Here is a 14543-nt window from a genome sequence, read left to right on the forward strand (position 1 = left end):
GTCTCTGTGTCGCTTCAGTTTCATACAATTACTTGTCCCGTTAGGCTTAGTTACTGAAATACTGTAGTATAGTATTACTTGTAGTGTTAGTATCAGTAGTCTCTAGCGGTGTTGACGTAACTCCTGCTACAGCAGGTGTTACGGTCAGACTGTACTTTGTAAATACATACGCACTGTTGCCTGTTTTGAAAGAACAGTAGCAGAGTATTTCTATTTTAAAAGACCCATTTTCAACTAATTGATTTAACTTAGTAAGGACCGTATTCATTACTTTGAAATGAATGGACACTTTGTTGGAGGGTGACAGATAAATTGATGTTTGATGTTGACATCAAAATAGTTTTATATATTTATATTTCATATAAAATCAAGGAAACATACACTTAAATCACAATAGAAAAAGATAATATGCCGTCAGTATTGTGAATACATTGTGACATAGGCCTACTCTCAGTACTAATATTTTCATTGCTTGAGAGATGTGCCCTGGAGTTAGAGTCTCAATCAGATAAAGCAAATATGTGCTTTAACATGATTTCCCCTTTGTTACGATTTATATGCCAGCATTGTGAGGTAAACAGCTACAGCGTTAAAATGCTTATTCCAGATTAATACATTAATAATGTACCACAGTGGAAGGAAGCGTTCTTCACAAAGAGCAGGCCTGCTTAAAAGTTTGAGTTGCACATTTTAATGACTTTTCCACTACTGCTAAAGAGTTATAATAGATGCAGCGTTAGATTTCTCCAGTGCTGCGGTTTAATTGCAATTGCTGGAAAAAATAAAATCTGCCTGTATGCAGAAATGGTCAGCAAGTATGCAGGAGTTCAAACTTTGCCCTGTCCTTTTGTAATCATTTTTAGGCACTTAGAATATTTGAATCTGAATTTTGATATAGGTTAATAACACATTTGTCATTTCTAAGGTGTAAAATAAAAGATGAAAGAGACTCCTTATTCAAAGGTTCTTTAAACTTTCAGAAAACCCTTGTTATTAATGTCACTGGACTGCAGTCAGCATCCTGTTGCTCTGACTCGAACTCTGTAGGCATGAGCCAAAACAGTGAAGTGACATACACTGACTGAGTGATAGACTGAACTCTGAATGCTGGAAATAACGTTACTATCTGTAATGTTCTTATGTTTTATTTGAACCACTGGCTCCATGATACTGACTAGTTTGCCATTTGCAAATCAACCCATCAGTAAACTCCCACAAAGCAGCGAACGCCAGACCCACGCCACACAGCAAAGCCACTGCTTGGGTTGCAGTTAACTACGTAGTTGGTCACCCCTGCCTTGCATCGCTCTTGGCTAGTAGAAAGCAATCGTTATACCAGAGACATTTACAGAGGAGACACGCCACTTCAAGAATCCCCAATCCAACTCTATAGGGAAAACCCAAAATGGCCAAGATGGCGGTTGTCCTGCCCGTCTCACTAGAAAGCCAATCGTCTGCTTTCAACAGCCGAGGTGGGAAACATATTTCAGCCAATTGTGTGGTTCCACTGATGTAAGGGCATGCGCGGTAGTAGTGACACATGAGCAGTAGAAGTATAACCGATCTGAAAAAAATTTGGGCAAAGCCGTCCAAACTTTTTTAGCGATTTTTATCAGATTTTACTGCTGATTCTCTACAGTTTTTATGTCCCAGTGACCAGTGAATCAGTTGTGGATCAGGGGCCTGGTCTTGTTTGTCCGTAATAACTGCCCGGAGGCGTTACCAAGATGGCTCCCAAGTGGCAGGACTTGCCTTGAAGGACTTTAGTTATACACAGGGGTCAAATTGGGACGGGACTGTCCGTGGCTCAGCCCCGGATTTAAATGCAGCATACCTTAAGATGATCACTGCCCACTGCGTCTTCCGACCACCCAGTCAGAAGAGAGCTGGGATTACAGCTAAACAAACCCAGCTTGTAAGACAGCCATTGAGGGAGCTGGACCGTTGCCCCACTTTCTTTATGCACTCAGATAGTAATTTGCTAGGGTTGCAAACGGCAAGCCAACCAATCTACCAACAAGTCTGAATGAATTAGTTATCTAGCTAGCATTTGTCTGCATTAGCAAGCAAGCTAACATTAGCCAGCTAAAACCACAATATCACAACATTTTCCACAGTAATGTTGGAAAATTGGACGTTGTGCTGGACCTGTGTTGTGGTGGTCTATTTGTAGGCTAATAGTGTTGCAGGGGAGCAGAAGAGAAGGCACTTGTGAGCGCATACACGTCACATTCTTTTCATGATCCTTGATTCTGATTGGTGGATGCCTTAATTTGCTTTCCCATCAGGCTGTGTTTTCATGATAATCTGACACGGGTTGCCACTGTTCCATTGTAGCTTTAATAATGGTTCTATTCACTTGTGCACAGTAATGCAAACCAACCATTTTGGTAATAGTCCTGTTAAGCCTTTTACATAATTACATAAACCTGCCTTTTACCTATAATAATCCATTTAACTAGACGGAAGCATTTCCAGTGTTTTAATTACCAGTATGCATCTCTCCACCCAAAATAACATGTTTCTTGTCTTGGTACAATCACACCTTGCCAAAACAATTATAGGAATGTCTCTGCACTAACGTCTTATTATGATGTTGGTACATCCCACCATCCAGAGTCTCTGGATGAGGAGGTTGGGTAGTCCAGAGGGACTTCAGTCATGTAGAGTGAAGAAGTTTAGAAATGGAACTGTGTGAATTAAATATCCAGAATATACCTTTAAAGGAAGCTGTGTACCTATTTTGAAAGAGCATGGTGCAATAATGGATCAATGATTAGGCTTGTGAAATAGTGGAATACTCTGTGCACCACACAGTATCCTGTAAATTGTAGACTGTATGTGGAGCTCCAGAGAACAATAGATGTGTTTCTGACTATTAACAAACAGTATGGAAAAAATGACTGATGACTTTCTGATGTACACATGAACATGGATTTTAAGTTTTGGTGACACTGAAAAGGGCAGATATATAATGACGGTGTAGTGGTGTACTGAGATGTTTCTAGAGAGTACGCCATGGCAGAACAACAACTCACTGGGCTTGTGTGTGAACCACATCATCCGGCCATTACTATAATGTTCTTCTTTACAGATGGACACATTGCAACCTATGCATACTGTACTACTGACCAAATTATCAGTTGTACAGGGCCGTAAGGCTGCCGCGAGAAGCCTAGACGACATAATTGATGACGTCAACGCTGACAATGCGTCAACGATAACATTTTAAACTGACGCATGGTTATTCATTGTTTTCATTGTTCTTTAATATCACTTTAAAATTTTTAAAAGTGAGATGTGGCACATGTATGCCTCAGACCCTGATGTCACTGTCAAGTATTCCACCATAATTATTTCCAGATGAGCAATGCGACAAAGCTCACCTACATCATGTTTCTTCTCTGTACTGTAAATGCTGTACTGAAAAACATACTGAAAAAGCATACTGCAGCGAGTATGTATATGTATAATAATTATAGGCTCTGATGAGGATAAATATCAAATTGACTGGTTCTTCGTAACAGCATTGGAATAAGTACACCTGCAGTTTCAGATATATCACCTTGCCGGAATGTAGATAGATCTAGAGAGTTTTACCATCCTTAGCCATGCCGGGATGCCTGTTTATCTTCCACCACGCAGATTAAGCATTTAAACGTCAGTTTTAGCGTCGCATACAAGTTGAAGTAGGAGGGGGTTTGTTTTGTTAATAGAGGATGGACTTAAAGTTCCCAAATGAAGAAAATTATGATTGTTAATTGTATATTTGAACATGGATAACTGGTGATATTTTTTATATTTAAGTTATTCATATGACAAAAAAATTAGTAAAGATGCGGGGCATGATCATGGAATCAGGGACCAATAATGTTAAAAGCAGTCTCAAAACCTATAAATGCCAATGATATTTACACACCCCGTGGGAATACATTGCAGTCACTGCAGCTGGTTCACGGCAGCCATCTAACATTTTGCCCCCAGAATATGTGCAAATAGGGCCCAGGTTTAAAAATACCCAAATTATCCTTTAAGCAAGGGCTAGGAACCAAAATGGAGGACGCACTGAACCTGTCCTCACCACGAAAGCGTGGGGCACAACTGCCGTTAGGCTACACGCTATCTTTGGGTTCCAGATTTTTATGTGTGTGGATGTGCGTAAGGGGCGGTGGAGCCCTAGTTGCAACCTGACAGTATTTCCAAACATGTGTGTTACCTTTCCTATCAGTAAAGTACCTATTATAGTACCTAGTATCATTTTGATAGAGAAACAGGTGGATGAGATCTAGTAACTTTAAATTGACAACAGACCATTTGTCTGAACTGTACTCCTGATCAATACTGGTGAGATTTATTTATTACATTGCATGCATTACATTTATTTGGTAGACATATTTCTTTTTTCAGACACTAATTTCCAAAGCTACTTTGTTTTTCCCCACTCAAACATGCTGTGGTTTGAGATTCAGTGTCTTGCTGTGCACTTCGACATGTGGGCTCGAGGAGGTTCTGGGGTTTGCCAGCAACCTCATGCTGTAGTTTATTTGTCCAGGATCAGTAGATATCCCTCTCTGAGATTTCTTCCCTCAGTAAAATTATGGTAAATGGACTTAACCCTGGGCAGTTTATTTCTTCAGTAGAAAGTAGTCCCTTAAAAAAAGAGTCAGTCTGTGGATTATTTATTCACCTCTATTGTAGTGGGCAGTGACTATAGAAAGAGATGTTGCTGTTGAATTTTTCGTTGCCGTTTGTTTGTTTGTCTGTCGGTCAGCAGGATTATGGAAAATCTACTATTTCCATCGAACTTCGGAAAGATGTATGTAGCATGGGCCAAGGAAGAACCCTTTCAATTCTGAGGGCATTCGAATATTCAATACAAAATGCAATACACTAATTATGTTTTACTTTTGTTAACATTGTGAAGTCAATTTTAACACAGGTGTTTATGACAACATTCACAAACCCGTTTTAAGTGAATGGTGTGCCGTGACTAAACATAGAACAAAACACATCAGCCACCTCAGACATCACTGAAAAAACAAATGCAGCAGGTATGTAAAAGAAAAAAATATATATATTTTCCGGATTAATGCTGTATTCCTGATTTTTAGTCCTGTGCAAAGTCTATAAAAAATGCACAGCTAAGACGATGAGACTTCAGCTAGGTATAACCATATTTTGACCTAGTGTACATGATAAAATTACCACTTTCAGTGTTTCCTCTAGGATTTTTTTTTTAGGGGGGTTGGTGGAACCCCCCAGAACTACTAGTGTCACAGAGCGGGCGACTTGACAGCCTCCACATACTGCTGAACACAAAGTGAAAGTGGGTAGATGGTCTGACACGTGAATTGATGATTTTAGATTTATTCGAAATCCCAAAACCAACGTAAGAGCTGGTTACAAAAAACACAACATAAACAACAAATGCATTAGCTACCTGACCATACAGTTTCAGAGCATTAGCATAGTTTATTAGCATAGATACTACGGGGCGGGGGGTCGTTTTGGAGGGACAGGCCGCTCCGTATAATGGTAGGGGAAACGTTGACTTTAAATATATTATATTTACTAACATTTGCCCTTAACATTTAAACAATAAGAAATGTAGCCTATAACTTTAATTTTTAAGTTTTTAATACCTATTCAGGTTAGGGGTGTGACGACACACGAGACAAGACGAGATTGGGTTCACAAGAACGAGACAAGATTTTAACACTATTTTTAAGAAATCTTTAATGCTGAAAGATAGGAAAATTTTGAGCATTGAACACTTTATGTCCTCCATTCTGATGAATTTTTCTGCACCAGTTTATGATGTTTGTGATTTCTTTTTAAATTTATGTAAAGAACACAAATTTCAGGTGGCAGGTGATGATTGCACCAGAAAATTTAAAATTGATGTGTGGCTTGACAGCATGTGAAAAATATCATTTGCGTGAGTCTCGCAAGACAGCTTTTTACCTGGCAAGAAATATTGTCAAAATTTAATCTCGCGCGATCTCATGGTGCGTCACACCCCTAATTCAGGTATATTTTCCTGTATGTAATTGAAACCCTGTAGCGTATGTAACTGATGGGAGCAGACAGTTTGTATTTTACACACAGGACATGGTAGGGGTCGGTGATTATTTTCCTAGCCAGTTACTGTAGTCCTCTAAAAGAGCAGTTGGAATGAGGGATGCTCCCTCATTCCCATCACTTCTATTGCTATGTGGACCAGTCTGTTTATTTGTGATTTTAATTTAACATACTGTATATGTTAGAAGTAGAGTCGCCGTTGGATCCTAGTGCATACAGAATTCACATTCCAAGACTACAGATTACAGTCAATAAGTCCACCCAATTATTTGTAAGAATGAACCATAGGCTGTGTCTAAAGATGGACAACATGACGTAAAGCCAAAACATATCTCTGTTAATACAAGTGCTCCAGTAGTGGTGAATGATCCCCCAGATATACTGGTTCAAAAATCTACCTTACCTTTCTTAGTATTTACAATGAGATGATGGGCATCATTCATTGTATCCTCCAAACTATAACTGGAAATGTCAGTGTCTGTATCCAAGAACTGTAGTAACATTAGAAAACTTAACAATAAAAGTGCTGGGATGACTGCCTGTACAATCATTTGTATATAATGTAAACAGAATGAACACCTGCGTTAATGACTTTAGACTCAGATAATGGCTGGTTCACTCTGACCTGCTGGGCCTTGTTGGTCAAGAATTAGTGGTACCACTTGATAGTATATGGCCAACTGGACATATAAACAGTTATAGTCATCTAGCTTGTCCCAAGTTGATCCTGTCCCATCCTAAACCGTGTAATATCTGAGGGGGGAAACACTGGTTAATGTGTGTGTTCATTGTCTTCTTCAGTTTGAGGCAGAATACCGTCGCTTTGCTCTAAGGAGGAACGGCCCGGGTGGCTTCCAGGAGTTCTACCACCTCCTCCAAACCATCCACCACATCCCCGGGGTTGACGTGCTGCTGGGATACGCCGACGTCCACGGAGACCTTCTTCCAATCAACAACGACGACAACTTCCACAAAGCTGTCTCGTCAGCCAATCCGCTGCTCCGCATTATCATAAGCAAGAAAGGTAAGAGGAGTAGGGCACAGACTGAGGGATGCAGAGAGAAAATGTAACTTAGAGAAGAAAAGAGAAAGTTTTAGAAACAGTCTGAATCCTTGCACCTGTTTCTTTTCACCACTCACTGGAACCCACAGAAGAGCTTTGGATGAAAATAGACTCTTCTCTGTGCTAGACTGCTCTACCTGTGGGCTGTCCTTCATTGCTTCCAAGCCATGTCTGCTGGTGTGTGTGAGCCAGGGGCTGTGCACAGCTGCAGGGAAGGCCTTTGTTCTCCACATCAAACATGCTTTATTCTTCGTACACACACCACCTGATGATTCTCTGCCTGCTCGCTTTTTTCTTAAACTGTTTTCATGCAGTTCTCCCTCTGGGTAGGCTCTGTTGTGATTTTTTTTCTGGATGTCTACCTCGTTAGAAACTGCTGTCTAGATAGGCAAAGAGAGATGTGACAGAGACACTGTTAAACATTGCGAACCCATCGCTTCAGAGTTTGCTATATCTAGGGCTGGAGAAGGCGATCCAGATTCGAGGGATACATCCTTATTCTGTTAGATTTGTTACAATGTCTTCATCAGCAGGAGTTTGCTCAGTTGTCACAAAACTGTGGATATCGAAACTTTCCATTATTGTGAAAACTTTGTTTTCTTGTTTGTGTTGGCTTAAAATTGAGCTTGGTAGCTCATTCTTGATAGTTATCTGAGATAGAAAACATTAATGATTTGATTTCTGTGGGGAACGAGTTTCAGAGCACTTAAGCAGCAGCAAAAATCATTCAATATTTATAACAACAGGCATATGACCTAAGCTAGCTGCTATTAAATTGTAAAGTAATTATTTATTGATAGTATTGTGTGTTGATACATTCACCAGGGAAAGCAAGAAAGTCTGGTCTCTAAACAGTCTACAGGGTTCATTGGATGTGATCTGTCATCATGTCTGCACGAAGAAGCCTCGCATATCCTTCAAAAGTCAAATGTGCATTTAGAGTTGTGCTTATCACAGAGTAAAACACTTACACATCTTTGTACTTGTAGCTTATCCTATAGGCCAGTATTTTTATAACATTATATACGTTATTATAACATTTTCTGTGAAAATACATCCTGTTTTGAGCTGTAGCAACCTTATGACACTTCTAACTAGTCTTGTAACTAATGAAACGATGGAGGAAGTGGATTGCTCTTATCCAGCAAACACTTTGTTTAAGATAAACAGGTAAAGAGAATCCGAAAGTATCGCAACTCCCTTTGGGAACACCACAGTCATACTCAATGGAAAAATTATATTCTTGACATTAATGTTGATTACAGATGGTCTGGCAGTTTATATAATGAGGAAAGGAATCTTTCTGAATATTTTTAGTTTTAGCAGACCCAAGAGCGGACACAGACTTGCAGGTGGATGTTGAGATAAAAGTCAAAGATAATTCTGAGACATAGGGGACACCGTGGCTGGTAATGACAGGAGGCAGGAGTGGTGAGCATGGATGAATGATAGTGGTGGAGTCACAGATAAACTGTGCCAGTCTTAGATTTGGTCAAAACTAAAGTTTCTTTCAGTACAGAATCTGTGTCATAACCAAAATAAATGTTAGGCTAAAGCCCATTTGGACTGGATGGATTTGTCTAGGGGAGGTGGGCTGATTTCAGTATTACCTGCACTGGTCAGTGATTTTAATTTCGTTGCCAGTAATGCTGGTATTTCAGCCCCAGTTGCCTTCTAGGTTAGGGTGGTATCAACATATTACGGTATACCTGAATGGGTGCTTTGAAATGATTAACAGCTGTATAACAACTTGGCATAGCTCTATGACTCTCTACTGGGAAACAGTATTATATTTTACCTCTAGAAAGTAATACTAGCTGTCCCTGTTATTATCAGAAATACTTTGAGTTGGTGCAAAGATTTAGTAAAGATTCCATATCTAGCAGAATCACTAATTGTTATTGCTGCTATTGTTGTTCAGAATCACAGACAGCTGCTAGTTTAATCAGATTAGCCTAACTCAGTGGTCTGGGAGACGGAGGAGAAGGAGAGGAAGACTGCTCAGGAAAGCGAGATGTTTAAGACAGAGAGAACTACAGGAACTCAACTTCCTGTTCAGCAGTGTCATTCATTTTATGCTGCGAGTTCAACAGCCAAAACATGGAGAAATGTCCAAATCCAACACAGTAAAATCTTAAACACACACCCACACACACACACACACACACACACGCACACACACACACAAGATGCATTAGGAACAATGGCGTAATTTAATCTCCATTGTGCTGTAGAAGCTAGCGTGCACCTCATTAGTAAGGATTAGGCCATGAGTTTGCCAACTAAAAGTCTACTCACCCAATCACTTCATCTTTCGGCCCTGAAGTGTAATCCTGTTTATACACCACATCCACGTGAATGGAGAGACTCACACAGCTGAAGCCTCTGATAGAATCAACGCAGCAGTGTATTCTCACTTGGTCTTGGGAGGTTCATGCAGGAACAGATACTTTTTCTTTGGAATTTATCAGGTGTTCCTAGTTTCAGCTCTGTGGAAATCATTTTTTCATTCCTCGGTGGTTTGGCGATACACCTATAGTTTCTGGTGGTAACAGCAAGTTTAATACTACAGGAAAACAAACTGATCTAGTGTCGTTTTAATAAATTTAATAAAATAAGAGTTGGGTACCTTGGTGTGCAGCCTGTAACTCTTGATCTTACAGCTACCTGTGGCTGCCCCTGACTCTTCCATTACTCCCTGCAATATTTCAGAAAATGGCCAAATGACACATGGATAGCGGTCAGTGGCAATCACTGTTGGACAGTAATACGTTACTGTAATAATAATACTTTTCCCAGTAACTAGTAGTGTAAGGCTATTGCTATTACCCAAACAGTAATAATATTACACTTACTAATCCAAGTAACGCAGCGTTAGTGAACGCACCATCCTTGACATGAGCAGCACGAGACCTTATGTTGTTCAAGTCAGCTGTTAGTCAAAAAGCTATAGGAAGAATGGAGGAGGAGGGAGAGAGGGGTTCTTACCACAGCTGGAAGTTGTATTATGCCATTATTGTGTCACAGTCTAAGATGCAAAGAACATTGTCGTTCGTTAGTTACTTATCTACTTATCACCCAGTAACAAGTAATGTAATATTAATACTTTTTTGAATAGTAATAGGTAACTAATAATTTATTATAATATCTGAGTAACTTGCCCAATGCTGGTGCTGATCGTACGGACAAACACACTGCATTTCCTATGACTACTTCATAAGAAAAGGCAACTTGTGTTTTGCCCGTTAAATGCTTTTAATGTGAAGCTGCAGCAGTAGGAAATGTTCACATTGCATTAGCAGTAGATTAATACAACATTTTTCCAGGACTATTGCCACAGACACCCAGTCTGTAATCCTGCAAATAAATATCGCTGTACTATCATCAGTGGACCAGCGATTGATTGGGACCTAACAGACATTTATTTCAATGAAATTGTCTCTTTAAATTATTCATAGTAGTCTTTGCAACATTGTAACACTGTTATAATATTGCACTGCACCAGGATGTCATAGTGAGCTAAGTGTTTGTGTTGATCCTTCGGTTATAAATGCTTTGTGAATGTCCAAAACATCATTAACCTCTCGGCCTTCATTTTGCTTACTAAACTGCAGATTTTCTGTCTTTCTATGTGTGCCCCTTTCTCTCTCTATCCTTAAATTCATATTACTTTCCCTTCATTTTCTATGACCTTTACTTGGGGTGGTCTTTGTGTGTTTGCACATGTGTCTCTACTGTGTATGTGTGTGTGTGTGTGTGTGTGTGTGTGTGTGTGTGTGTGAGAGAGATAGAGACTAAGAGAGAGTGAGAGAGAGAGGGTGATAGCAGCCCATCTGGTGTTGTAAGCCATTAGCCACTGAGAGGGATTATCTTACTCTAAAAGACATCATCAATCAAATCAGCTCCACTCACAGCCACCACTTTGTGTGTGTGTGTGTGTATTTGATTATCTGCATCAGTACTGCAGTGGTACCCAGCTAACAGTCTCATCCTGTATTAGTGTTTCAGTGGTAGCCATGGTAACAGTTCTGCAGGAGTTCTATAGTGGTTGTGGTGACAGCTCCATATTACTGTAATATTCAGTGTTTCCCCAACAATTTATTCCAGTAAAAGATTTTTAGCACGCCCGCTGACATGAGAAGGGCTTTAGAAAACATAGCCCAGTAAAAACCCACACCATTTAGGCACAGGCCTAACGTTACATTCATTGTAAATCGTGAGTTTGATCTGATATTTTCTACTGACTGTCTACCCCGCGACCAGCCTGAACATTTATACAGTGAATAATGGAACATTATGGGAAACTCATTGCTTTCAGGTGCGAGTTGGCACAGTGTGAAATTTAACATTTTTGGATAATAGAGTGAAGTGGTCCTTAAGATATCTGATCCTTAGCTCAAGCATAACATTGGATTGAAAAGTGGGTGGGGTGCAGTAAAGCCTCGGGTTCCTAAAAACGTATTTGAAAACCATTTTCTGCATCTCTTTATGCTTTTATCATATTCCCAGCTACTTTTAGACAACACATTATGATTAATGTGTAAAGTGGTAAATATACGTACATCAGAAAGAGCTGTGTGAGAGACAAAGGAATTGTTCACATATTCACACATATTAAAACTATTAACAAAAAGCAAACAAAGATGAATTTTGCTCGCTAGTTAGCTCAGTTAGCTGTGCATCTAGCTGTCCTCTTATGGTGCGTTCTAGTTGTTCTGGGAAATTGGAATTTTTGAGTTCCCAGTCAGAAATTTCAAACAGGAACGCCCCCTTAAGTCGGACTCTGAGAACTGCTCTCTCCCCTAATTTGTTTTTATAAACCCTAACAATTTAACAATAGCTAACATGGCGCAACATTTTCCGACTTAATGACGTAACTGGAACGTGGTCAACTCAGGTGTGATGTCATTCCCAGCTCCGACTTCAGACTTCCGAGGTAAATGGAATGCAACATTAACTGACTCTCCCCAGACTGGAACCTTGATGCTCTGGAGATTTGGTGGTGTTTACACCTCACTTGGTACAAGACCTTTGGACTGCTGGGAGAAGGAGCTTTTCAGGCCTAGGGTCTGAAAATCTTTAGTCAGAGGCGCATTTGATTAAAATCCGTTTATCGTCAACCGCTTATCCTGCGTACAGGGTCGCCGGGGGATGGAGCCAATCCCGGCTGACTGATTAAAATGATATTAAAAAATACTTTATAAGAGTCTTCTCTGACTCTGCTGCGTTAGCTAAGCATAGTGGATGTGTCTGCTCTCTGTGAACTTCACTCTTGACCTGAGTGGCAAAAGTGGCTTTACATTAAATACTTTTGAAATGAAATTATGAGTACAGTGGTAGTGAACAAAAACAAGGTTATCGTGCAGACATACATTTTATTCAGTTATTTATGATGTCAAGAAAGTAAAATAAGTAAGACTAAAGATGAATTTTGTATACTTAAAAAACTAATGCTGTAATGTTTGGTCACGTAATCCATGATGCAGCTGGTATTTAATCTGCACAGTTTTCAGCAAGTGAGCCAGATTCTTTTTGCACCCTTCTGCGAACAGGTACAGATGCTGATAAAAGAGAAGCTGACATACAATACCTGTAACCCAAAGCTTGGTGTGTGTGTGTGGGGGATGTGTGTGTGTATTTGTCTGTGAGGGGAAAATGACAGAGAGGGGGGGGATAGAGGGAGAGCGAAGGAAATGAAAGATTGAGAAAGAGAGATTGGGAAAGAGCAGGCGGAGGAAGAGAAGGGAAGGCGGGTGGATGAAGAAAAGGAGGGGTTTATCTTCCTCCTGCCGGAGGGTAACACAGAAATGACTTTCCAGAAATAACACCAACACACAGACATACACAAATAAACACATAGAACGCTGGCACAGTTGCTGACGTGCTTGTGTCTGTAAATGTGTGTAGGAATGCACTTCTAAATGTTCCAGCTGTGAGTGGCAAAGCTCCCCTGGTCTTCTGACTAAATTCTCTGAGTTATGACGGAGAGCTAGCTATACACGGCTGAAAATATCTGTGTAATGATGAGAGGAGGAGGAAATCAAAAATTTATACACAAGCAGCAAAATGCAGGGATGGAAGGAAGGAGAGAAAGAGACAGAAAATCGGAGAGCAGGAGAGGAAGAGGTGTTCTGTTGCAGCTCTGTATTGAGACCCTGTCATCACAGTAATTCAGCTAATAAGCTCAAATGAGTCCAATTGGAACAAATTGCTATAGGCAAGACTTGTGACATAAGGAAGGAAGTAAATGTTGTCTGAAGAGCTTCGGCACTGCTGGCACAGAATGTGCACATTGCTCTGGCTGGAAAAGCAGGAAAGAATTTTAGTATTTACTGAAAAAAATCACTTGATTGATTGATTCTTCTTCACGTGGAACACCGGCTCAGTGCTATCTTTTATTTAAAGTGGATACTACTAGAATTATTTACTTATTATACGAGTCATCATCCCCTCATTAGAAAACCTGCCACATGTACACTTGGACAATATTCTGCTGTGATTACATTAATATTATACAGTGTACACACACGTCACATGACGTGCGCAGTGACCTGGAGGGCAAAGCAACAGACCAAGATAGCGGCTCACACCGGACTCCCTTGTAGAGACGCCGCAAAAGCTGTTAAATTTTATTTGGATCAGCTCTCAACTCAAGAAGAAAATAGATATTGACACAAACTGCAAGTGTTGGGCACTTGCGATCCATAAACAGCACCTTAAATACCGCCAGGTCCCTGCCAGCGCTCGACTGTGGTAATGTTTATGTTTACCTAACGCGGCCCCTGTTGGTCTCCTCGTCGATTCGTGCATCCGAAAGCACAACAACCATCCAGCATTTTGGCAAAAGTATGTGTACCACTTGCTTCCTGGTTGGCGGGCAGCGGAAAATAACGTCTTTCTTGCCCTCCAAGGGAGCGTTTTCTTTGGAATGGGATGTTACGTTAAAACTATGAATAAGTTGTAAATAATTGCATGCTTTGCTTGTGGTCCCCTATATTATGTTGTGATATGAAAAATAGCGTGTCTGTTATGCCAAAAAGTAAATATAAAGAGTGTCAACATGTTACAAAGACCAGTAGAGATGTCCCAAGTCCCAGTTCCCCTTACAGACAGCCACAGATCAGGTGTGAGCCCCCCACCTCCTAGTTTCTCCCATCACATGAAGAAGGCCAAATCAGTCTCTCATCTGTCTGAAAATGTCTCATATCAGATGACGCATTTAGTGTAATAAGGAGAAAATGCTGTGATGTTTCATCATTAATTACCTATTAAAAACAGGTGAGTTCACTTCCTCACTTTTACCTGAGGAAGACAATCTGTGTTCAGTCAATGCACACATTATGGCAGTAGCAGCAGTTATATACTGTGTATTAAACTTATTAACACTAACACAACAGAC

At 40.2% G+C, this 14543-nt stretch overlaps 2 protein-coding genes across 3 annotated transcripts in view; one reads left to right on the forward strand and one right to left on the reverse strand.

The window, feature by feature from the left end:
• ntrk3a (neurotrophic tyrosine kinase, receptor, type 3a) overlaps window positions 1–14543 on the reverse strand; it is a 530438-nt gene that overhangs the window by 289126 nt on the left and 226769 nt on the right. The gene's annotated exons all lie outside the window — the stretch shown is intronic.
• The window catches only part of pard6a (par-6 family cell polarity regulator alpha), a 41909-nt gene that overhangs the window by 680 nt on the left and 26686 nt on the right, over window positions 1–14543 (forward strand). For both annotated transcript variants that reach the window (XM_046037702.1, XM_046037703.1), the window contains exon 2: window positions 6883–7105. In XM_046037702.1, coding sequence (XP_045893658.1) covers window positions 6883–7105 — 223 coding nt within the window. The remainder of the gene's footprint in view (window positions 1–6882; window positions 7106–14543) is intronic.

Source organism: Micropterus dolomieu, linkage group LG22, assembly GCF_021292245.1.
Source record: "Micropterus dolomieu isolate WLL.071019.BEF.003 ecotype Adirondacks linkage group LG22, ASM2129224v1, whole genome shotgun sequence".
Taxonomy (NCBI): Eukaryota; Metazoa; Chordata; class Actinopteri; order Centrarchiformes; family Centrarchidae; genus Micropterus; species Micropterus dolomieu.